At 43.8% G+C, this 26,849-nt stretch overlaps 1 protein-coding gene across 1 annotated transcript in view; it reads right to left on the bottom strand.

Moving 5' to 3' along the window:
• LOC147730363 (solute carrier family 13 member 2-like) overlaps window positions 1–26,849 on the bottom strand; it is a 553,046-nt gene that overhangs the window by 392,009 nt on the left and 134,188 nt on the right. The window contains exon 4 of the mRNA XM_086955166.1: window positions 7,345–7,531. Coding sequence (XP_086811292.1) covers window positions 7,345–7,531 — 187 coding nt within the window. The remainder of the gene's footprint in view (window positions 1–7,344; window positions 7,532–26,849) is intronic.

Below are 26,849 nucleotides of genomic sequence, written 5' to 3'. Positions count from 1 at the left end.
AGCCAATGCCAGTGATGAAAGTAAAACTGTGGTGAATCTTTCTGACAGACTACTAAATCCCACGGAAATCTCAGTGCTACAATTAGGATTATCCTTCTGTCCCAGTACAACCCTGGATTATGTGGATACAAGAGTGGATTTCTTCCTATATGTCAGGAAATCGAAATTGATGAAACTCTATGCAACTCGATCTAGCACTAAACAAAAAGTGACGGACACAATGGGACCCTCTGGTGTAAATCTACAGGTACAGGATCTGGAACTCCTAAGAGAAATGTACCATTTGGAGATAGCAGATGAGGATGAAAGAAGTGACCATGTCATCCTACAAGCTTGTGGCGTAACAAGTAGAAAAGTAAAGCATAGTGGCCTGAAATTGAAGACCAAATTTAATCCCAATGTCCCATTCGACAATATAGAGGCCTATACCCAAGCAGTTATAAATGAATTGAAAAAAACTAGGAAGAACTTTCAAAACTCCAATTGGGACAATCTAACGAAAGACCAAAGAATTTCCCTGAAAATGTTAGAGGAAGATGCCACAATTGTAGTCAAGCCCTCCGATAAGGGGGGCAACGTTGTAGTTATGAACTATAGGGACTACAAGTTGGAGGCAATGGAACAGTTAAATGACACTTCCTGCTACGAACTGATCAACTGGGAACAGTATAGAAAGACCATAAAGGAGTACCACATACTGCTTGGTGGATGGTACCACACTGGACTACTGGATACAGACGAATAAAAATTTCTGAAAAAAGAAAACCCACGGATTCCCTGTATATACTTCCTCCCTAAGATCCATAAGGACCACACTACACCACCAGGGCGTCCGATTGTATCCTCTAATGGGGGGTTATTGGAAAACACCTCAATATTCTTGGATTTATATCTGAATGAATATGTGCGAAACCTGAACTCCTATTGTAAGGACAGTACAGACTTCTTAAAAAGACTACATGATCTAAAATGGGAAGAGGGATATTATATGATCAGTATGGACGTATGATCATTGTATACGTGTATCAATCAAGTGAAAGGTGTGGAGGCATGCATGCACTACCTAAGGAGCCGACATGTGAATTGTTGTGGACACAATGCAATGCTTCGGACTATGATGTTATATTGTCTACAAGAGAACATTTTTCTATTTGAAAAAGCGGTATACCGACAACGATCAGGGACCCCGATGGGGACTTGTTTTGATCCCAGCCTAGCAAATCTTTTCCTAGGCTGGTGGGAGGAACAGGTCGTCTGGGCAGAGGAGTCGGAGATATATACTGACCACATCTTGATGTGGGTCAGGTATATCGATGACCTCTTCATAATCTGGAATGGCCCAGAAACACTAGCAAGGCAGTACATCAGCCATTTAGGTATCAATTACCTCAATCTCAAGTTCACGTATGCTATTAGCAATACATACTGTAAATTTTTGGATGTAGCAGTAGAGATCAGAGAGGGTGGCCTAACCACACGCCTGTTTCGTAAGACAACTGCTGGCAATGCGGTGCTGCATGCGGCGAGCCATCACCCGATTCCCCTAAAGAGAAGTATTCCCTATGGGGAGTTACTGAGGGCTCGCCGCAATTGCAGCACCGACATTGACTTTGAGGCTGAACAAAAAGCGATGATAGAACGCTTCAGCCAAAGAGGATATGATGGAGAGACATTAAGGGTTGCCCAGAATAAGGTTCAAGGTCTAAAACATGAGGAAGTTCTATTTAGAACATCTACTAACGATAATAAGAGGAAGGAAACTTTGAGTAAAAGTCAACCTGATGTACCCCACATGATTACAAACTTCAGCAGGGGAGCATGGGCCCTGGAAAAAGTGATGAGGGCCAATTGGAAATTATTGACATCTGATCCAATTGTTGGAGGACTAGTAGGTAACAGACCACAAGTCACTTATCGCAGGGCGCGATCCCTCAGAGATAGACTGGTACACAGTTACCCCAATGAACCATCGAAAACCAAGTGGCCACCCATCCCCAATGGCTTTACAGTCTGCGGCAACTGTAAATGTGACCGCAATGGCAAATCACGTAAAAACTATAAGACAGGAACAGGCCAGATAAAAACCATCAATCATCAAATAAACTGCAACACGGAATTTGCTGTCTACGTGCTGGAGTGCCCATGCGGCCTCCAGTACGTAGGCAGCACGAAGCATCCCCTTAAAGTTAGAATTCTACAGCACCTCCGTGCCATCACAAACAAGGACCATAATTACCCGATGGCTCGCCATCATGAAGAAAGTCATACCAGCAATAATGGAAGCCTGAGGTTTTATGGCATAGATAAGATACCCAAAAACATCAGGGGTGGAGACCGCGAAGCACAACTGAGAGTCAGAGAGTCTAAAAATATTATAGACATGGAGAGTAAGACCCCTAATGGACTTAACTATGGGGAAGAATTGTCATCGCATATAGGCTTCTAGAGCTTTATTGGTACAGGGCATAGGGTAACCCGCAATATGATGAGTGTTGTAGATGTATAAGTAATCACTATCACATATTTTATTAGTGTGACTCCCCACTTCCGGCACTATCACTAGGGATAAAGAAGAGGTAGAACTACCACAATTGTGGAGCACCAGACGGATGCCTTCTGCCCGATTACCCAGATAGACTAGAGGGGGAGCTACTCAATATTCACTTAGGAGGAATGTATGTTGGTTACTAACTATGTTATGTAATGAATTGTTATTATGGATTGTTTCTCATGTTTCACAAACTCACTAAAAAATATCTCACTTCACACTTATCTCCTATGAACAAGCACTCAAATTTCAGACAAGGCCACCTTTCCCGACTAACACCCTAGCTACAATATGGACATATAATGAGGGGAGCTCCTCTCTATAGAACATCCTTTTACCTTTGAATTGGGATGGTAAAAAAACAGCGTCAAACCCGAGGGAAATCACTGGTTCAGGAGAGGGAGCGCCCTAGTTTTCCCTTAACTTTGACATATATGCCAATCCTTAAAGGGGATTAAATTACTGGACAATTGTCCTCACCCCCGCACTTGGCATATCTAATGAACTACATTTCCCTAGGATCACAGCGATTGTGTAGTCCAGAGTCACGCGATGCACTGCCAGCTGATAGACAATGTGAGATTGTAGTCGGGTGATTGAAGGCAGATTCTCAGTCTAAGAAGGTAGCTAAGATAATTAAGGGAGCTCCCGAGCTATCCATAAACTGAGAATTACACAAATTTGTAACATCGGACAATGGTCCCGAACCCTACCCGTGAGGCACGCACTGAACCACATTTCCCGATGAACACAGCGACCTCTGTAGTTCCTAGTCGCGTGGCTTTCCTGACAGCTAGAAACTTCAACCCCCGATAGACTATGCGGTTGAGTAGTTCATTACCATATAGCTGGGTAACACGAACAGCGTACAATTACATTGTTACCTCCATGTCCAGCCCATTAGACACATTATGGATTACAAACACTCATGAATACATTATAACCTTATTGAGGAGATGTATATATGTATATACTATCGATTTTTACTATTGTGTTTTGTGTATATACGGAAGTATTTTCTTTCTGTTTATGGATCATGACATGAAAGTAGGACTTTAATATGTGGGAATGCAAAATAGTGGCTACTTGAAAAAGGCTTACGCCGAAACGCGTCGTCCTTGACTTACGAGTGCACAATAAAGGATTTGTGCAAAGACCTCCTGGTGTGCCGTCTCTGTGTCCTCCTAACTAGTGGGATCCAGTACTTGTGGATATAAATATATATATATATATGTGAAGGCAATGGGGAAAGAGTAACAGCTGGTCTGTTGTGGATCTGTTCCGAAGGATGCAATTCACCAAGTTCCACTCAGCTAACGAGGAGCGGGACAAGCTGAAAACTGACTGTGTCAGAGCACAACTGTGTGCTTGTGGGGGGGTCACTGTACCTAGCTCACTGAATTTCAGAAGTCTGCGGTTCCTGTAAACGAGTGGGAAACACACTGCGAGTCGTCTTGGGCCAGGGGAGGGGGAAAGAACAGAAGACCTCCCCCAGTGATGTCATCAGTTTTGGCCCAATGAAAAGACTCACCTGGTGATTTTACCTGCCCGCAAACGTCCGTTTGAACTGTGTTTCTTCAGCATATCCGGCATTGAAAAAGGCATTACGCCGAAACCGGTCTGCCCAAGCTGAAAGGACAAGAGAGCGCGAAGATGTTTCAGTGTTGAAATTGGTGGCATTAAATCTTTTCGGAAACAAATCCAGCATGTGTCAGCCTGTTTTTGAAGAAAAGCGGGATTGGAGGTGAGATAGAGAGCGGAAGGTCGGCTCCGCAATACTGGCACGCCCCTTGCTTAGGTGCTCCGCATTCACCGACGAACTTTATGGACTACGTGCAAGCACTGCACAAATGCGGCGCCCCCCCAAGCCAGGACTGTGAAGGCAATGGGGAAAGAGTAACAGCTGGTCTGTTGTGGATCTGTTCCGAAGGATGCAATTCACCAAGTTCCACTCAGCTAACGAGGAGTGGGACAAGCTGAAAACTGACTGTGTCAGAGCACAACTGTGTGCTTGTGCGGGGGTCACTGTACCTAGCTCACTGAATTTCAGAAGTCTGCGGTTCCTGTAAACGAGTGGGAAACACACTGCGAGTCGTCTTGGGCCAGGGGAGGGGGAAAGAACAGAAGACCTCCCCCAGTGATGTCATCAGTTTTGGCCCAATGAAAAGACTCACCTGGTGATTTTACCTGCCCGCAAACGTCCGTTTGAACTGTGTTTCTTCAGCATATCCGGCATTGAAAAAGGCATTACGCCGAAACCGGTCTGCCCAAGCTGAAAGGACAAGAGAGCGCGAAGATGTTTCAGTGTTGAAATTGGTGGCATTAAATCTTTTCGGAAACAAATCCAGCATGTGTCAGCCTGTTTTTGAAGAAAAGCGGGATTGGAGGTGAGATAGAGAGCGGAAGGTCGGCTCTGCAATACTGGCACGCCTCTTGCTTAGGTGCTCCGCATTCACCGACGAACTTTATGGACTACGTGCAAGCACTGCACAAATGCGGCGCCCCCCCAAGCCAGGACTGTGAAGGCAATGGGGAAAGAGTAACAGCTGGTCTGTTGTGGATCTGTTCCGAAGGATGCAATTCACCAAGTTCCACTCAGCTAACGAGGAGCGGGACAAGCTGAAAACTGACTGTGTCAGAGCACAACTGTGTGCTTGTGGGGGGGTCACTGTACCTAGCTCACTGAATTTCAGAAGTCTGCGGTTCCTGTAAACGAGTGGGAAACACACTGCGAGTCGTCTTGGGCCAGGGGAGGGGGAAAGAACAGAAGACCTCCCCCAGTGATGTCATCAGTTTTGGCCCAATGAAAAGACTCACCTGGTGATTTTACCTGCCCGCAAACGTCCGTTTGAACTGTGTTTCTTCAGCATATCCGGCATTGAAAAAGGCATTACGCCGAAACCGGTCTGCCCAAGCTGAAAGGACAAGAGAGCGCAAAGAAGTTTCAGTGTTGAAATTGGTGGCATTAAATCTTTTCGGAAACAAATCCAGCATGTGTCAGCCTGTTTTTGAAGAAAAGCGGGATTGGAGTTGAGATAGAGAGCGGAAGGTCGGCTCCGCAATACTGGCACGCCTCTTGCTTAGGTGCTCCGCATTCACCGACGAACTTTATGGACTACGTGCAAGCACTGCACAAATGCGGCGCCCCCCCAAGCCAGGACTGTGAAGGCAATGGGGAAAGAGTAACAGCTGGTCTGTTGTGGATCTGTTCCGAAGGATGCAATTCACCAAGTTCCACTCAGCTAACGAGGAGCGGGACAAGCTGAAAACTGACTGTGTCAGAGCACAACTGTGTGATTGTGGGGGGGTCACTGTACCTAGCTCACTGAATTTCAGAAGTCTGCGGTTCCTGTAAACGAGTGGGAAACACACTGCGAGTCGTCTTGGGCCAGGGGAGGGGGAAAGAACAGAAGACCTCCCCCAGTGATGTCATCAGTTTTGGCCCAATGAAAAGACTCACCTGGTGATTTTACCTGCCCGCAAACGTCCGTTTGAACTGTGTTTCTTCAGCATATCCGGCATTGAAAAAGGCATTACGCCGAAACCGGTCTGCCCAAGCTGAAAGGACAAGAGAGCGCAAAGAAGTTTCAGTGTTGAAATTGGTGGCATTAAATCTTTTCGGAAACAAATCCAGCATGTGTCAGCCTGTTTTTGAAGAAAAGCGGGATTGGAGTTGAGATAGAGAGCGGAAGGTCGGCTCCGCAATACTGGCACGCCTCTGGCTTAGGTGCTCCGCATTCACCGACGAACTTTATGGACTACGTGCAAGCACTGCACAAATGCGGCGCCCCCCCAAGCCAGGACTGTGAAGGCAATGGGGAAAGAGTAACAGCTGGTCTGTTGTGGATCTGTTCCGAAGGATGCAATTCACCAAGTTCCACTCAGCTAACGAGGAGCGGAACAAGCTGAAAACTGACTGTGTCAGAGCACAACTGTGTGATTGTGGGGGGGTCACTGTACCTAGCTCACTGAATTTCAGAAGTCTGCGGTTCCTGTAAACGAGTGGGAAACACACTGCGAGTCGTCTTGGGCCAGGGGAGGGGGAAAGAACAGAAGACCTCCCCCAGTGATGTCATCAGTTTTGGCCCAATGAAAAGACTCACCTGGTGATTTTACCTGCCCGCAAACGTCCGTTTGAACTGTGTTTCTTCAGCATATCCGGCATTGAAAAAGGCATTACGCCGAAACCGGTCTGCCCAAGCTGAAAGGACAAGAGAGCGCAAAGAAGTTTCAGTGTTGAAATTGGTGGCATTAAATCTTTTCGGAAATAAATCCAGCATGTGTCAGCCTGCTTTTGAAGAAAAGCGGGATTGGAGGTGATATATATATATATATATATATATATATATATATATATATATATATATATATATATATATATATATATATATATATATATATATATATATATATATATATATATATATATTTTTTTTTTTTTTCAAGATATGTAGATGTGGAGTTAAGAATAGTAAATCTATACTTACTTACTTGCACTCACCTACTCAATATTTTGGTCCTGTCCACACCATATTTTTGTTTACGATATTCTGTGAGTGATCCAAATACAACTCATGATATTTGCAAACTCATGAACTTGCCATATTCTCCTAAAATAATTATGTCAATGCATGTTTGGCGGTACCTTGACAAAGAATCATGGTTTCTATTTCAAATAGTTTTCATCCAAAGGGGTGATGTGCATTTGCCTAATACGAAGGCACCTTCCAGATCTCCTAACGCTTCTGGAACTATGGAAGAGTGTTTACCAGAAAAAAGATATTTCCAACACTTACTCATCCAGCTGTCCTTTTAGCATCAAGTTGGGAGCAGAGCCAGTGAGCGTGGCAATACCTCCAATGCTGGCGGAGTAGCAGACACACAGACTCAGGCCCTTGCAGAGCTTCAGGTGGTTCTCCTCCTGTATACGATCCTCCTTCTCTGACAGTTTCTCCTCATCATTTCTGCAGGTGTGCTCATTATCTAAAGAGAAAAACAGATGTGCTGACCAACCTAGATACTCTATGGGCTATCCATGGGAGGGCTGCATTGATAAAATGCAATCCCAAAAAAATTTTAAAATAGCAAAATGTAACGTATTAAGGTCCTAAAACCACAACGGGACCATAACGATGGTAGAAGTGCACTATCGAAATGCTAACGTCACATATAACATAACTTAACATTAAATAAGATCCGGATTCTTTCTTTAATGTGCAATATCAGGATGTTCCCTAATATCTCCCTACTTCCTGCACATCAAGGATCAGAGTTGTTCACTGTCTAGTGTGTGGCTGAATCAGACCAAACAAGATTTACTGACTGTGAAAGATTAGGTCACAAACTAGCTAGGCTCACTAGGCCAGAGTGAGTGCCATCAGAATTAGCATCAATTGCATTGGAGGACAGCACCCCACAACATCACCTTGAAGACGTATTAGAAGTCTTTCCTTAAGCTTCCTAGTGCACCAAGGATATAATTAATTATTTAGTCTGGCTGGACCCGGCTCTGAATTTCTTGGTGCAAGCCCGGAAGGTAGCATCTACGTGCTACGCCCTTATTAGACTACTCAGGAAAATCATTAGGGGCCCGATGTAGGTAAATCTGATTTACCGACTCTAGAATACCGAATTCTACCGATTCAGTATTCTAGATTCAGTAAATCAGATGTAGGTAAAAAATCTGTAATTTTTACCGAATCTGTATGATTCGGTAATTACCAAATCGGTATTTACCGATTCAGTAATTGACATTGATTCCTATGGGCCTTGAGGCCCATAGGAATCAATGTCAATTACCGAATCGGTAAATACCGATTTGGTAAAATTACCGATTTTGCAAAGGGGACAGGGTGTCACTTTGACACCCTGTTGCACCCCTGATTCAGGCTTGTGTGCCATGTGACACACATACATGCCCTTATGGCATGTCTGTGTGCCACATGGCACAGGTGTACATGCAGAGGTGTGCATGTACACAGGTATTCGTTATTTACCACCAAATAGTATTTGGTGGTAAATAACGAATCAGTAAGGGCCTGTGGCACTGTTTAAAGTGCCACCTACATCTGTATTTACCGATTCGGTAAATTTACCGATTCAGTATTTTACAGAATCGGTAAATTTACCGAATCAGTAAATATACCGATTCTGTAACTATAAGGCCCCCTACATGTCAAACAGCAAATACCGGTCGGTAACTGCCGAAATCGACCGTTACCGACCGGTATTTGCCGTCCTACATCTGGCCCTAGGCTCCTTCCATTCGAAGCCAGGAGGATATTAGTACAGGCCTTGATTCCGTCACGCTTAGATTATTCTGATGCGGTTTACTTAGGGACCCCACAGGGGACGATTAAGATCCTGCAGACCGTACAGAACTGTGCGGCCCGGATGTTGTTGAACATCCCGCAAAGGACATCGGCCAAACCAGCACTGCGGCAACTTCACTGGCTGCCAATGCAACAGAGGATTGAGTTTATGGCCTTGACCATCGTTCATAAAGCCGTGACCAAGGAGGGACCTACCTTGATCCAACCCATGTTCCGCCCCCATCAAACCTGTCGGACCCTAAGATCCAATAATAAGAACCTACTGGCAATTCCCAGGACAAAGAGAGTCCGCATGGGTGGTAGGCGTTTTTCCTTACAGGCCACAAAGCAATGGCTCACGGAAGCGCTGGGATGCCTTCGGGTAACCATGCTCTGTACAAATGTGTAGTCATTCATTCATTATAAAAAGACATCCTGGGTAAGGAAGAAACTTTTGGCCACATGTACAAAAGGTTTTAGGGGTTGCAATCAGAGAATCAGGCTGTTTGAGACAACTAAGTAGAGTTTTGACGTTTTAACCTTTTTTTGCCAGTCGTTAACTTACCACGGAATCACAAAATTAGGTTTGCGAGTCAGTATTAGGTAGAGGCTTGTTAAGGGTGTCCCTTCCCAATAGCGAGTTGCAGGGAGATGTATGAATATTTCGTGACCAGAACATGATCACAAAACATTTGCAGTTTACCACCAACTTCAAGTTGGTGGTAACCCATTCGCAAATGGGAAGGGGTCCCCAACAGACCCCTTCCCCTTTGCAAATGTGAACACAAACATTGTTTAAGAACAGGGAGTGTCCCACACACCACTGCCTACTCTTAAAAAATCTAATTAAAACTTTGCATTTTAGTTTTTGAAATGCATCCCTTTTTCTTTTAGGAAAAATGGGCTGCATTTCCCAGCTTCCCTCCCTCCCAAAAAAAGTTGACCCTATCAGGCCACCCTTCCTGTGATTTTGGCTGTTCCCAATGGGTCGCATATTGCAACCTGCTTCATGAATATTGATGATACCGGTCCATTTATGACCCACTGGGAATCACAATGCCAAACACACTCTTGTACATCGCATTTTGTGACTTCCTAATTGTGAGTGGCAAAATTCACAATTAGAAACTCGCAAAATGTAGCAATTGTACATGTCGCTCTATATTTCTACCTAACACATACAGAAGTGAGAATGCCATTAGGGATTTGAAAACGGTTAGGCCCCTGGGGGATTCACGAGCAAGTTTCATTAAAAAAATGTCAATTAAGTTGCCCCTTTTTGTTGCTAATGTTCAAAGAAGCGCAGGTTAGAGGTAAACTGTTACCAACAATAAGCAAGGCTAATATTATTCTCCTAACCTGCGACCCCTACAGACTGTTACCATAAATAAATATTGATAACAAGATACTGGTGAGAATAAAATTGCCCCTAAGTAAATTCTCCTAACACGCTAAGTGCTGCCAAAGCAATCTGGACCTATACCTGGTAGATCAACAGCAGTTAATCAGAGAACACTATTTGCCGCCAAACATGAAAGAAACTCAGATATCAGAGCAGAGGCAACATTCCTAGGTGCTGCCAAAACGTTTGACTCCATGTAGTGGCCCTTTGTGTTCAACATCCTAGAGAGAATGGGATTAGACCGCGACATGGTTATATTTGACATGGTTATATTTGACATGGTTATATTTGACATGGTTATATTTGACACTGTCTCACGCCCACTGCTACTACAGAGACTAGAGGCCTGCGGCATCAGGAGAAACGCTCTGAAGTGGTTGACATAATTTCTAGCTGAACGGAGCTTCCAAGTTGCCCAACGGATGCACCTGTCTGTTAGCTTCCCTCTGCCCCAAGGGGTCCCAGAGGGATCAAGTTTGAGACCCACCCTCTTTAATCTGTATGTAGGACCACTAGCAGAATGTGTAGAGAAACATGAGGTGTCAATAGTGTTCTACGCGGACGACACGCAGCTAATTGCAAAGCTATCCCAAAGCAAGGTTCAGACAGCAACCCGCTTCGCCAAGTGTCTAGAGGAGGTAGCTGACTGGATGTCAAACCACTGCATTGAGCTAAATGGGAATAAGAGGAGGTACTGGTGGTGGGTAAAACACCAACCATCTGGTCATCTGCATGATGGCCAGAAGTAATGGGCCAAGTCCGGCACCCAAAATCAGAGGTGAAAAATCTCAGAATCTGGTTTGACTCCAAACTGTCATTTGACAATCAGATCCGGAAACAATATGCTACTTTTTGCTTAGTCTCTCGTGCTTACTTAGTCTGTCTCAGAAAAATACACAGAAAAACAGGCTGGGGGTTTTCAATGAGTATTTATTGAACAGTTGTTCTTCTAATGCAAAAATAGATGAGCTGCAAGAACCATTAGACAGTATAAGATATAAATGATTAGCAGTACTATAAAGGTGAATTAATGATATAGTTATACCATCTTACAATGATCATGAATACATGCGAATATATAAACCACATGATAAAAGATGCATACTCCTACAATGCTTCCCTAACTAGATGTACCTAAATGTACCTAGCATGTATATAGGTGTTAAGCGAAGAATCCATCTAGGATTTCGTCAACTCCATTACCTGAAGTGAGAGACTATGAGACCCCGTCCTGGTCTTGAGTTGGACACCCTACAAGGGATGTTAGACCACTGCAAGTGTCTCAATGCAGCACCTGTGATCATTGTGTCTCCTCAGCTCTATCTTAGCAAGAAGTAATATATATATACCCAGAGGTCCCCCGAGAAGTCCTACCTCCCTGTATTACTCTATCAGGCTAAGGATGATGTCAGGCATGAACTTTATACATAGATATTATACAGGAGATGGTAGTCCTGCTGTGCTTCCAAGAATCCTCATGCATAATGTATGAGATTTCGAACTAGGGAAAACCCTTGCTCTGTATGCAATGTCATATCTAGGTAAAATGGCAGCAAAATAGACAACAGCACACCCTGCCAAAATGGATATCAATGGTCCCATTAGGGATCCACAATGTTATATACGGGGTGACATTAGCAGAACATCAGAGCCATAAACATTACTGGTATTTTAGACACATAGTTTATTTATTGACATGTTTTATATAAAGAAAATTTGGACCAAATTAATGTTTTTTGTAAAAGACATTTCATTGATATACATTTTTCAATTAGTGATAGAGCAAGATAAAACAGGTTCAGTGTATAAACAATTCAAATAGAATGCATACATAAGTTTCACACACTCCGTAACATACAAAAGCAACTCTCACACTGTCCAGGGATGATTACTTCACTCGCTACCTCATTCATATAATGACATACATACGGGCGGGGAAAAGAGGAAGGAGCACCCGTGGCTATAATGGAAAGAGATGATGGTTATTAAGGCAAGGGTGCAAATTATGGACGCAGCACAGGTGACCAGATGTAGTCCACAAGGACTAAACTGCTGCAGTCCATAGAGTTCACGCCAACGCGCGTTTCGGTGTTAAATGCCAGAGTGGAAACACAAACAGAGACCGTTTGAGAGCGACGCACTGTTCACAAGCTCCCGTGGGATGCTCCTGTAAAAACACAATTCCTTCCTTTGTATTAAATAAATGTTTGTTTCTCTTATACTTCAAAAAACAGTATTCGAATCAAATTGTCCATAAGACTCATAATCCTTGTCAAAGAAACCAAAAGAACTCAAATGCTTGAAGATGTCATTATTTTAATGACAGTTTTCTTTCTTGAATATTCTCCTTTTAGTACAGTACATCATGTACGATGATTCCTCTTAACATCATTATTGCAGTCACTCCCAATGCATTTTGGTATGAGAATACCTTCGTCAGGGGAATACTGAAAATTAACATAAACAATCATCAGACCACTGAATGGGGAGCTGTGGACCCCACCTCGTGTATATACAAACACTTGTGTTATTCTGTTAAGAACAGTACCATCTCTGTGAACACACTGATATCTTTGTGCCTCTGTGAACTTAATAATATGCAACCATTGACATGCCAAAACTCCCCTGTGTTGTGCTACGACCACATGCTGGTCAATAACATGATAATCGTACCTGCTCTAATGTTTCTGTTACTAACACAGTGTTGGATAAGTATCTAATTGCAAGCTGTGGGAGAGATAAGATGATATCACTATCTACTGATCACATGTCAAAAGCCTTTTGTGTAACTGATAACCAGATGTCCCATACCTTAATTGAAACGTCTCTCTACCTCGGTATCACCGTGGCTCAAGTCGTCGCTCAACTTCACTTCTGCCTATAAAGAAACACCATGTTACTGGTTGTGGTAACCTGCCCTGCTACACGAAAACACGTGTAGCTAAACGTTGCTGGTAGCGCGAGATGCGGCCAGCCGCTCTTACCTAAAGTTTCTGCTCCCAACCTGCTCCTGATACTGTGGTGCGGCGTGTAAGCTGTCTGCCGTGGATCGCAAGTAACCACCGGTGTCAAGACTAACATAAATGACGGACTACTTGTGTATTAAGATTGCGGGCGCCATCTTAAGATGGTAAACAGTGCCGATATGCGTTCTTCTAAAAGCGTGTGTGCCTATGGGACAAGATAAGTGGGGACTAGCATATGTCCTGAGTACTAATCTGGTAGACATAAACTGAAGTGTTTACAATAGATGGTAATGAGTAACAGAGTCATTCTATTAACGAGGCAGCATTTACATAAATTAACATACCATTTAGTACACGATAAACATGATAAACAACAGAAGTGGTAACACAGTACATGTTACAACATTCATAATTGTGCGTTATAAAAAACACGTATATTCAATTTTGTCATTGAGACAACATGGCTCAAGCGTATTCAGATTGCGGATCCAATATGTTTCCCTTTGGGACAGTTGGCGGTTGGTATCAGCATGTACCTTTTTATCTATACTCTCTAGCACTGTGTATCGTAATTGTGGTATGGTGTGGTGACGTGCTTTCCAATGTGTGGCTAGGTTGGATTTGGGGTTGCAAGTTCTTATCATGCTCTTGTGCTCTGTCATCCTCACCTTGACCTTGCGTGTAGTTTTCCCTACGTATACCAACCCGCAGGGGCATTTAATGGCATACACTACCATGTCAGTGTTACAATCAGACGTGTGTCTGAGTTGTATCTGTTTGCCTGTTTGAGGGTGTGGAAAAACGTCCCCTACCATTACATTACCACAATGTGCACAATTATGACATTTCACCATACCTCTGTGGTGCCCTGTGGTTGTGTGAGTGTGTGCCTGTTTCAATATTTCTTTCAAATTTTTGGATCTGGTGTGTGCAAACAAAGGTTTGCTTACGAACAGAGTCTTGAAGTCAGCTTCCTGTTCAATAACTTCCCATCTTTTAAGAATACTTTTCTTAATGACCTTGCTGGCTGTGGAGTATTTGATTACGAACACCGGTTCGATTTCAATCCATTCTAAAAACCATTCTAGAAAATGCGCAAAAGATGGAATGGATAGACGAGCAAACTCTCAGATATCTGACAACGCAGTACCCTAAGAGACCCCACATATATATGGTGCCTAAAATGCATAAAGACCAGGTGGACCCACCATTCAGGCCAATTGTGGCAGGATGTGGGTCACTGCATGAACCTTTAGGCAAGTTTTTGGATCATTATTTGCAGCCACTAGTACAACAGTGGAGTACGTACATACAAGATACGACAGATTGCCTTAAAAAAATCAATGAAGTCACCATCACCCCGGAAGAGGATATATGGCTATGCACTGTAGACATTACGGCGTTGTATACTTCCATCCCTCACCAGGAGGGAATAGAGGCTGTAGAATGGATGTTACTCAGACATGACTATGACAAAGGCACCAATGTATTTGTTCTAGAGCTGCTTCATTTTTGCCTGTATCACGGGTACTTTAAATGGGAGGACAACATCTACCTGCAGAGAACAGGAACTAGCATGGGTTTTACTGGGGCACCGACATTTGCTAATATATTCATGGCAAAGTACGAGAAGGAAAACATTTTACAGAATTTGGCATGGACACAACACAAACTTTTTGTCAGGTATATTGACGACATTCTAATGGTGTGGAATGGTCCTCACAATGTCTTAGAAAACCTTTTGACTTCGCTGAACGATAGTCATGATCAGATTAAAATAACGTATTCCACACACGCAGAAACCATCAACTACCTTGACATCCTTATTGAGAAACAAGGTCGAGAATTACACACTAGACTGTACAAAAAAGCTACCGACCGCAACAATGCACTACATTACAGCAGTTTCCATACCATGTCTTTAAAGAACCATTTACCCTTCTCCCACTTTTTGCGGGCTCGCAGAATCTGTTCTGAAGAAACACAGGGGTTACAAGAGATGGAGATCATGACACAGGCTTACAAAGACAGAGGGTACCCGGATGAGGTACTCAATCAGGCCAAACTTAAAGCTAGATCAAAAAACAGAGAAGAACTTCTAGTTAAAACTACCAAACAATCACTGAAAAAGGGAGGTGTTCGTAATCAAATACTCCACAGCCAGCAAGATCATTAAGAAAAGTATTCTTAAAAGATGTGAAGTTATTGAACAGGAAGCTGACTTCAAGACTCTGTTCGTAGGCAAACCTTTGTTTGCACACACCAGATCAAAAAATTTGAAAGAAATATTGAAACAGGCACACACTCACACAACCACAGGGCACCACAGAGGTATGGTGAAATGTCATAATTGTGCACATTGTTATTGTTATTGTTAGTTTAGATTTATAGCGCGACCAATCACCTACAGGTCTCTAAGCGGATTGGAAATGGATGTTGTTACAATAACTTAGCTTCACTCCTCCGAGAGACACAGCTACAGGACTACATTGCGATCAGGGCTCTTCTGAACAGCAGTGTTTTCAGTGATTTCCTGAACCGTAGGAGATTCACCTCCCTGCGTAGCCCCTCGGGCAGCTTGTTCCATAACTGAGGGGCCAAGACAGAGAAGGCTCTCCCTCCCTTAGTCACTAATTTGTAGCGGGGGCAGACCAGTAGCTCAGAATCCGATGATCTAAGTGTTCTCTTCGGGCAGTATACTTCCAGACGAGCTTTGATATAGGCCGGCGCATGGCCATAGATCGCCTTATGCGCGATGCAGAGGCTCTTAAACTCAACCCTCTCTTTAACAGGGAGCCAGTGAAGATTTTGGAGTAGAGGGGAGGCCTTTGTTTGTCTGGGTAATCCGAAGATCAGTCGTGCGGCGTCATTCATTACGACCTGGAGTCTGTTTGTCAATGTTTTTGGGAGGCCAAGATACAGGTCATTCCCGTAGTCGATTCGTGAAATAACGGTTGCTGCTACAATTGAGCGCATCATAGAGTGAGAGAGAAGGGGGGCTAGCTTTCTCAGTTGTCTAATGATGTTCGTGCAGGTTCCAACAACGGTGGAAATTTGGCTGCACATTGACAGATCACAGTCTAGTTTAATCCCCAAACTCTTTACGTTGGCACTAGGTTTTGGGGCTAATCCAAGCTCTGCAGGCCAATACAGATCACTCCACGGTGAGGTGGTAGATGGAATTACCAGTACCTCGGTCTTATCCGGGTTGATCTTTAGTAGGTTTTCCGTCATCCACCCCACGGTATACCTCAAGATGTTTTGAGCTTGGATTTGTGCTGTCCCTGTGTCTTGACAGGCTTTTTGGCTCTATTTTGTAGTGATAAAGACTTTAAGCTTGCTCACATCTATAGGCTGTATTCTTCCCTTTTAAGCCCTTTCTTCCAGACCTAGAAGAGGATAGCCCTTACTCTAATCCATCTATTGCCTATTGGCTTTGCCTTTCATTATTTTGCCTATAGTAGAGGGTGGATCCTGTGGTCCTGACTTTATATTACAAATTAGTATTGTTTGTGTAGGTACTCTGACAGTGCTAAGGGTTATTTCATCCTTCTCAGGCCTACAAGGCCCAGAACTAGATAGACTCCATTTTGCTTAGTATCCCTGCAGAGATGAGATGCTTCAAGGGGAAAAGTAATATTTTGGTTTTGAGCTGTTGTTCGCCCTAAGCGAACCGGAGAGAACCGGCCAGAGCTGAATCTAATCAAGAAGTGTCCCTGTGCTCAGGTCTCTAGACGAAACAAGCAGTTGATCACTGTGGGAGCGTCTGGAGCAAGGAGCCTGGTGCATGGACCTGGTGGGAGGAGGCCGATGGCTGGAACTTTCCATGAGGAATCAGCATTCCATAATAGTGAAGTGCAGAGGCGGTGTCAGTCGAGTTGAGCTGGAGTGGTAGAAGCAGTTGAGTTGAATTGGAGGAGCGGAGAGTGTTGGTAGAGTTGGAGGAGTGGAATTGCAGGAGGAGAAGAGACAGAAGATGCTTGGAACAGAGAGAAGACAAACAGACAGTCAGTGAGTTGGAACTGAAGGAAGCAGTCAGAAGCAGTTACTTATCAGGAGGAGTTGTGAATAGCTGGAGTCTGAAGTAATGCCTTTTAGAAGAGACGGAAGTTATATCGTGGATTAACCTGTGGGAGCAGCTGGAGTTAATTGGACATTGGCACAGAGACATTTACACAGAGTGAACAAGCTGGTGGAATGAACAGTTATCAGAGCGGCAGAAACCATTAGATTGAAGTTGGAAGGTGGAGAGAGTCCATGGGGGAGAGAAATCCAGTGCAAAGTGATCAGCGCAGATGTGTGTCCAAGAGTGCAGGAGAGAATCTAAGACGAGCTAAGGCACAGACGAGAGAGGAGCCCAGATGACAGCTAGAGCAAAACTTCATACTAATCAGGTGCTATCAGTTTTTGTCATATTAGTGCTTTCTATTGTATGTCTAATCCTTTTTCTTCCAGCGGTGTGTTAAAGTTCCTGTTAGTCATAGAGACCCCGCAGATCTGTGTATGTGTATTTTATGTTTATTGTAATAAAGATACCCCAGTTCTTAGTGAACTAGTGTGCATGTATTGTTCTTATGATAGAGAGCGTTTTTACTCCTGCATACAGTGTGCCCACTATTTCAAAAGCACAGGTAACCTTTTCTTCTAGTCAGATGTTACAGCCAGAACAGATGCTGCCCCTGATCCGGTAAGTCTGAATAATTAGGGAGAGAGAGGAGCCCTTGAGCTAGGGAATAATTGACACTAAGTGATTCGGCCATCCCATAATATTATTGTAGTAGCAAACCCTTAGTGAATAGTGAGAGAGACTTCCCAACATAGAGACAGAGAGCTGAAGGTATTCATAGGAAAGTGGTCGTCATTGGTAAGTGGCGTTAGTGAGAGCACTGATTGTGGTCAGTGTGTAGATCTGCCGGATTGCAGATCGGATTGTTAGTGAGTGAGCACCTGGGGGACACGGTGTGTAATGAGATCGCCTCTAGGGAAAGTGGCGTTAATGAGAACACCAGGTAGGAGACTGGTGCTTAGGTCCGCCGGATTGTGGACCGGATAAAGAGTGAGCACTGGGGTTGCAGCCCAGTGTGTATGGCACGCCGGATTGTGTGTCGAGTGAGCACTGAGGGTGAGCAGTGTGTGTACCCGCAAGATTGCGGCTTGAGTGAGCACTGAGGGTAATCAGTGTGTAATGGTAGATAATCAGAACTGCCCCAGGGTAGATTAGTCTGGACCCATGTGGTCGCGAGTAAGCATGGGCGAATTTTGCGAATTCGCGATCCGCAAATTTGCGGATTTGCGAATTCGCGATCCGCAAAATTCGCGAATTTGCGGATTTTTGTTTCTTTTGCGTGTTCGCGGGATATTTTACGTGTTTGCGGGGATTTTTGCGTGTTCGCAGGGATTTTTGCGTCTTCGCGAGCCGCTTGCATAGCGAAGTTGCCCATGCAGTCGTTTATGGGAGAGGGAGAGATAGATAGATAGATAGATAGATAGATAGATAGATAGATAGATAGATAGATAGATAGATAGATAGAAAGAGAGAGAAAGAGAGGGAAAGAGAGAGGGAGAGAGAGAACGAGAGAAAGAAAGAGAGGCCGGATCTCTGAAGGGCAAGATTCCTGAGTTGCCCCTACAGAACATACAGCTTTTTATTTATAGCAAAATGCATATGAAAATTGTGCTATAAAGGTCTCTTTTAGTTTAACCCCTCCTGACAACTCAAAATGGGTGTATTTGCCATCCTCTCCCTTCTTCCTGTTTTTTATATCTGTAAGTGCTTCCTAATGAGGTTTAATTCCTTGGACAGGTGCCTCGTTGCCTACTTGTAACTATTCTCTGACCCTGCTTCAAGGGTCAGAGCAGGGTCAGAGAATAGTTGCAAGTAGGCAACTAGGCGCCAGGAAGCAATTAGCAGCAGGTGTCCAACGTGAAGTTAATTTGTTTGTAACCCTTTTGTAAAAGGTTACAAAGAAATTAGGTTCAACTTTTGCACCTGCTGCTGTAACCCTTGCTTGGCTGAAAATTCGTCCCCGCTGATTCGCGGATTTTACCGCGATTTTGCGAGAATCGCGGATTGCGAAATCACGGAAAATCCACTAATTCGCCCGCGAAACGGATTTTACGCCCACCCTTAGTCGCGAGACTATGAGGTATGAGTGTGGTGTAGGGCATGGATGTCCTTAGTAATCAGTGAGTATTCTTAGTATTCCTATAGATTTAGTGGTGTTTTTGATGATATGAGCTTGTATATTGCGAGTTCCCCATCCTCAGGTAGGTACCCAGGTGCCTGGATAGATGGGTCCTGAGGAGGGAGGTGGTTACGTTCCGGCTGGGTTGGAGGGGCTCTCAGGAGCTGATCCCATCTGGTCTAGAACCCGGTCGTTACACCCTGTATTATCGATACTCAGCATAAGCTGAGTATCGTCAGCATAGTTGAAGACTCTACAGCCCATCTCGGCCAAGGACGCAATCAGAGGCTGCAGATAGAGATTGAACAGAAGTGGGGACAGTGCGGAACCCTGTGGTACCCCGCACTCTAAGAGCCCCACCTCAGATATCGACTCCCCCAGTTGTATCCTCTGTGTCCTTCCCGAAAGGAAAGATTGCAACCATTTAAAGGCCAAGCCTTTGATCCCAAAGGCCTCCAGTCTTCCCAGGAGCAGATCATGGCTGACGGTATCGAACGCCGCTGACAGGTCTAATAAAATCAGGGCGCTCGGTTTTTTGCTGTCAGCCATGCCTCTCAGTTCGTCTAGCACCGAGAGCTTCACTAACTCGGTGCTATGGTGTGCTCGAAACCCCGCCTGACGCTCATGCAGTAAGCTATGGGATTCGAGGTACAGGGACAGGGACTTCAGCACGTGTTGCTCTAGGACCTTTGCAAGGAAGGGCAGCTGGGAGATCGGCCTGTAGTTCTTCAGGACAGCCAGATCTGCGCCTGGTTTCTTCAGCAGGGGTCTGACACGCGCCTCCTTAAGATCACTTGGTAGATGTCCTGTTTCTAGGGACCTATTGAGGAGAGAAATAATCCGAGCTTCCAATAGCGGCCGTGCCACACGGAAGACACTCGGTGGACATGGGTCCGCTGGGGAGCCAGATTTGGTTTTACCCATTAGCTGCTCTAGGCTCAGCTCATCCATCTCAGGGAACTGTACTATAGAACAGTGAGCAGGCTTATGAACCTCAGAGTGTATAGTATCACTTTTCACCATACTATTCTTAATTTCCAGGATAATGGTTTTTACTTTATCTAAGAAATACCCCTGGAAGGTGTCGTAGTTTATGGGAGACTCAGAATTCTCCTGTTTTTTGCTTAACTCCGATAGGATTTGAAAAGTCTCCCTCTGGGTATTCCTAGCCTTCTGTAGGCGAGACTCATAATACTCCGCCTTAGCTTGAGAGATGAGTTTTTTATACAGGTGGAGTGAGTCTTTGTATTGGTTCTTTGCTGTATCCTGCTTAGTTTTCCTCCAGATTCTCTCCCGGGCTCGGAGTTTTCTTTTTTGTTCCCTTAACAACGGAGTGAACCATGGAGCCTCTTTACCAGGTCCTTTGGTTAACTGAGTTTTTTCCGGCGCTATCTGGTCAATGGCTTTATTCAAGTTCTGGATTAGGTCCGCGTATTCAACATCCAGACTTCCATCTGTATTCGTCAGACAAGCCATTTCCGGGAGCACCGAGGTCAAGGTTTTTAAATCAACCTTGATCCATTTGCGGGTCCTTCTGGTACCTCGGGGTAGGTGCTTTAAATAATCTTTAACATGTACCTCACAGGTCACCAAGTAATGGTCAGTCCAGACACAGGGAACCACATCCCTAAGAATAACATTTGGGTCAGTGGTCCATACTAGGTCAAGCGTGTGACCCTTGATGTGTGTGGGTACTTCCACGAGTTGACTAAAACTCAAAGCGGACATGGTAGTGTCCAGTTGGTGTGTTGGCAGATCCCTTTGGGGTCTATCCCAGTGCAAATTAAAATCTCCCAATATCACGATTTTCTTGTATCTTGTACATAGGTCTGATATGATGGGAGCAAATAAATCATTAAAGAGTGGGGATGAGTTAGGCGGGTGGTAGATCGACAAAATCACCCAGCAGAAGTTGTTTAGGGAAATCTTTACTCCGAATAAATCAGCTAAATCCACTGTTTCGGATAAAAGTTTCTCCATGGATAGGGATTTTTTGAATAGAATCGCCATTCCACCCCCCGTACCGACCCTGCGCGGTTCTGCCATATAGCGTCGTAGCCATTAGGAAGGGCAGCAATAATATCCGGCATGGAGTTTTCACCCATCCAGGTTTCTGAGAGCGTCAGGACATCTAGATCTCTGTCCTGAAGTAGGGTGTAAATCTCCACATGATGACTGTGAAGGGACCTAGTGTTCAGACTGGCTATCTTTAGTACCGGGTATTGGGTTCTAGAATTTCTGTTGCAAGACCGCAGTATGGCATACTTTTCCAGCCTAGCAATAACATCTAGATCGAGTGACAGCTGACCTTTATCTAAGCGATGAAGTTCTTCCGACGTATAAGTATACCGGTGGTCAGGAGTCCGAGCCCCCGAGCCCGCCCGTGCGCGGACGGGCGCAGACGGGCTGGTCTCTGGCGTGACTCCGGCGATGCTCTGGCGATCCCGCAGCGCGTGACCGCTGCACGTGAGCATGGTCGGCTTAAGTACCGGTCTAGCGTCCTTGTGACGACTAGACCGTGCAGAGCCTCAGCCCCCACCCAAGATGTCCGCCGCTGTGGCAGTCGATCGTTTCAAACAAATGAAATGAGGCTGCAAGCTGCAAGCTTGTCAAGTATCAGGAGGAGCCGCCCCAACGCGGTGTTTCTTAGTATTTTAATGTGCAAGTAAGTGGCGCTTTTAAGAACAGGGTGAACACATCAAATCATACAATAACACAAATGAAAAACGGGATGATTAAAATCTATCTGTAAAAGTTCCTTATGAGCGCTATGCGTTCTGTGCTTTCTCCTGGCTTGAAGGTTTGCCAAGAATGTATTTTCCAAGTTAAGTACATTGTGGTAATGTAATGGTAGGGGACGTTTTTCCACACCCTCAAACAGGCAAACAGATACAACTCAGACACACATCTGATTGTAACACTGACATGGTAGTGTATGCCATTAAATGCCCCTGCGGGTTGGTATATGTAGGGAAAACTACACGCAAGGTCAAGGTGAGGATGACAGAGCACAAGAGCATGATAAGAACTTGCAACCCCAAATCCAACCTAGCCACACATTGGAAAGCACGTTACCACACCATACCACAATTACGATACACAGTGCTAGAGAGTATAGATAAAAAGGTACATGATGTTTCAATTAAGGTATGGGACATCTGGTTATCAGTTACACACAAGGCTTTTGACATGTGATCAGTAGATAGTGATATCATCTTATCTCTCCCACAGCTTGCAATTAGATACTTATCCAACACTGTGTTAGTAACAGAAACATCAGAGCAGGTACGATTATCATGTTATTGACCAGCATGTGGTCGTAGCACAACACAGGGGAGTTTTGGCATGTCAATGGTTGCATATTATTAAGTTCACAGAGGCACAAAGATATCAGTGTGTTCACAGAGATGGTACTGTTCTTAACAGAATAACACGAGTGTTTGCATGTACACGAGGTGGGGTCTACAGCTCCCCATTCAGTGGTCTGATGATTGTTTATGTTAATTTTCAGTATTCCCCCGACGAAGGTATTCTCATACCGAAATGCATTGGGAGTGACTGCAATAATGATGTTAAGAGGAATCATCGTACATGATGTAATGTACTAAAAGGAGAATATTCAAGAAAGAAAACCGTCATTATAATAATGACATCTTCAAGCATTTGAGTTCTTTTGGTTTCTTTGACAAGGATTATTAGTCTTATGGACAATTTGTTTCGAATACTGTTTTTTGAAGTATAAGAGAAACAAACATTTATTTAATACAAAGGAAGGAAGTGTGTTTTTACAGGAGCATCCCACGGGAGCTTGTGAACAGTGCGTCGCTCTCAAACGGTCTCTGTTTGTGTTTTCATGTTGTGCACTGGCGAGAGCCGGCCAGTTTGAGCGTGAGCACCACGCTATCAATAGGATTCAATTTAAAATTAGGTTTACTGAACGAGCCTTTAGGAGTGCAGAGTGCCCAATCTTTTTCAGTATTTTTACCCCAAATGCCAGAGTGGCCCACACCTTCTTCAGGGCGGGGGTATATTCAAACAGGGAGGGGAAACAAACGAGCTGTGAATAAAAAACATTTTTTCATTAAATAATTCTGAGAATCGATAAGGAATTATACATACATATATTTACATTTTACATTTTTCTGTTTAATAAAGATGATTCACTGTTTTCTTTCATATAGTCTAGGCTCTGGTGTAGCGGGCGTCACTCCCAGAATCAAAGAACTTCCCAAGAATGGGGAAGTTTACAATAGACCAAGTCGGATAAGGATTGGAGTAGAAATCTAACCCATCAATCATTCACACATTCATCCATCATCTCATGCATCACTTCCTTATTTACTTGGGTGTCAAAGATAAATTTCTGTATGACTGGGAGGATATATGGGGGTTCCTAATGGTCCCGGTCTTTGTACAGATTTAAAGAGAGAAGCCATCCCAAGATAGATATCCTTGGAACCCCACGGACACCCTAGGAGAACTCCTAATTTTGGCAAGGGGTGGTAGTACATTTAGCGTGTGGTACTGAGACTTTTTTTAAAAATAGGTCAGAACGGGGGATTAGTGAGGTACCTTAGGGTGACCAAGGATCTGCTTACCAGGTGTATATAGACGATGTGACATATACTTTTTTTCACTGATTCATTCACAGGATAATCCCGACTGTCGACTCGATGGATAAATGAAGAGGGTTCCAGGAACTGTCAGGGGGAGAAAGTCCTCCTATATAATCATCTGCGGGACACAGAAAGGTGACTTAGTATATCTTTCCTAGGCAGAGGGAACACTCATACGCTATGCTCGATGGGATCGAGGCGAGGACGGTGTAACCATAATTACCCGACTATATCAGTGCAGTGTATCCGTTTAGTCGAGTCAGAGATATGGGGTTCGAGCAGCAAGGATCAATGTGAGGTATCCGGTCCCGGAAGGAAACTATTCTTTTTCTGTTAGGGCCTATGGTAGTTAGCCAATCCGCTGTGGACTGAATAGTGAGGTTACAGTTAGATGGATAGGACTCACTTGTAAAGGTTCTTATTAAGAAAAGGAGAAAACTGTTTAGATAGTTGTTCTCAAAAATAAATGGATCACATAACAATATGGTTTGCGCATGAACGCAATCCCATTATTAATTGTCTATTTTTATGAGGTGATTTAGAATACAAACATTTTTAGATGTTAGGAATACCAAAATAAGGATCGGGTGAGGAGAAATTGAAGACTTATGCTGATGGTGTTCTAGGGGCTGACAGGGTCTGACCTCGCAAAAACGCGCTCACCTGGTAGCTGGTTCGTAGACAGTATAAGGCACGGGGCGGGGAAGGCACTAAGACCAATCCCGCTTGTCGGTCGTTAAAGGGTTTCAGGACAGCAAAACGAGTCTGTTGTGAAGGATAAACACAGACTTAGAGATATCAGGTCTTCAAGAGTATGCATGGGGGGATCATATTTTAAACGGTCATGTAGCGGCTTACCATAAATAATCTTCGTGAATAAATGGAATCGGCCGCTGAACTCCACCCTCGTCCCGGTGCTTCTCAATTTAGTACTAGTAAAGTTAGGACTCCTAACTTTAGGAGTCCTAAATGCCTTCTGTGAATACAGAAAGTCTTAAAATTAGGATTTTTCTCAATTTAGTAGTAGTAAAGTTAGGACTCCTAACTTTAGGACGCCTAAATGCCTTCTATGAATACCGAAAGTCTTAAAATTAGGATTGTTCTCAATTTAGTAGTAGTAAAGTTAGGACTCCTAACTTTAGGAGTCCTAAATGCCTTCTGTGAATACCAAAAGTCTTAAAATTGGGATTTTTCTAAATTTAGTAGTAGTAAAGTTAGGACTCCTAACTTTAGGACTCCTAAACTGAGAAAAATCCTAATGTTAAGACTTTCGGTATTCACAGAAGGCATTTAGGAGTCTTAAAGTCAGGAGTCCTAACTTCGGTGAATTCCGAAATGAGTAAGTGTCTTCTGTGAATACCAAAATGAGTAAGTGTCTTCTGTGAATACGAAAATGGTAGTAAATTTAGGATTTTGTCTTAAGTTAGTTCTGTGAATCGGGCCCATAGACAAGAAACTACAGGTATTGATGAGAGAAATCCAGTCTTTCATCCAGGACACAAAGGATATCGTTCTAAAACTTCAAAACATCATGTGGGAATCAGATTTTGTATTGGTATGCATCGACATTGTCAGCCTCTACAACTCTATCGAACATCGCAATGGCATCACAGAAACTGAACTATCACTATGGACACAATCAGCCAATCTCCTAGAAACCAATAAAATTATTCTAGAGATGTTGGAATTTTGCCTGGAGAATAACATTTTCAGCTTAAATGGCAAAATATACAGGCAGAAACGTGGTACTGCTATGGGAGCCAAATTTGCGCCGCCGTACGCATGCATCTTTATGAGCCACGTGGAGAAATTCTGGTTGTGGGACCAGGATTTTGCTGAATTTACCTCCCACATAGTACTATGGCAAAGATACATAGACAATATTCTCTGCACTTAGCAGGGAGACGTAACACTGCTCAAAAGGTTCCTGGAAAGTTTGGACAAAAATCCAAGGAGGATAAAAACCACACACACATACTCACAGCAAGAAATCAACTTTCTAGATGTCACACTCTATGTTAAGGGTAATACCTTACACAGCAAACTCTGCAGGAAAGAAACAGCGGCCAAGGCTATACTAAGAGCAAACAGTTGCCATCCACGTTTCAATATCAAGAAGATCCCGAAGGGGGAATTCCACAGAACCGCCAGGAATTGTAGCGAAGATGAGGTTTTCAAAGAAAAGGGACAAGAAATCGTATTGAGACTAAGTCGACGAGGGTACGATCATAACACACTTAACAATACCCTCACCACTGTAGCTCAAATGAAACGCAAACAAATGTTCCTACCCAAACGACAATAAGAGAGTAACAACATGATCCGCTTCATCACAGACTATCATAATGGCCATCACCAAATAAGACAAAACTCAAAACAAGACTGGCATCTTTTACAACAGGCAACCAGCCTGACTGACCATCTCAGAACGTACCTTGAAATGACCTTCAGACGAGCACCTAATCTAAAGAACCTTCTGTGTAAATCTGAATTCAAGGGCAAAGGAAACCCCATTACTACATTCCTAGTCAGACCAACAGGGTTCCATACTTGCAAAAACTGCAGTATTTGCAAATTAAGCAAAAGCAAAATGACGCAGGTACCTCTGACGCAAGGAAATGAATTTAACATCAAAGAATAGATTGACTGCAACAGTAAATTTACCATTTATGCAATTATCTGTCCCTGTAACCGTCTTTACATTTGGAGCACAATACAACCACAGCGCACCCGGATTCAGGTACACTACTGTAACATACACAAGTACAATACCGGTCATCCACTCATGGAACATTTCCACGAAAAGCACCCACACAAAAGT

The sequence above is a fragment of the Lissotriton vulgaris genome, chromosome 2_1 (assembly GCF_964263255.1).
Source record: "Lissotriton vulgaris chromosome 2_1, aLisVul1.2, whole genome shotgun sequence".
In the NCBI taxonomy this organism is placed as follows: Eukaryota; Metazoa; Chordata; class Amphibia; order Caudata; family Salamandridae; genus Lissotriton; species Lissotriton vulgaris.
This window is presented reverse-complemented; position numbering and strand designations above follow the sequence as displayed.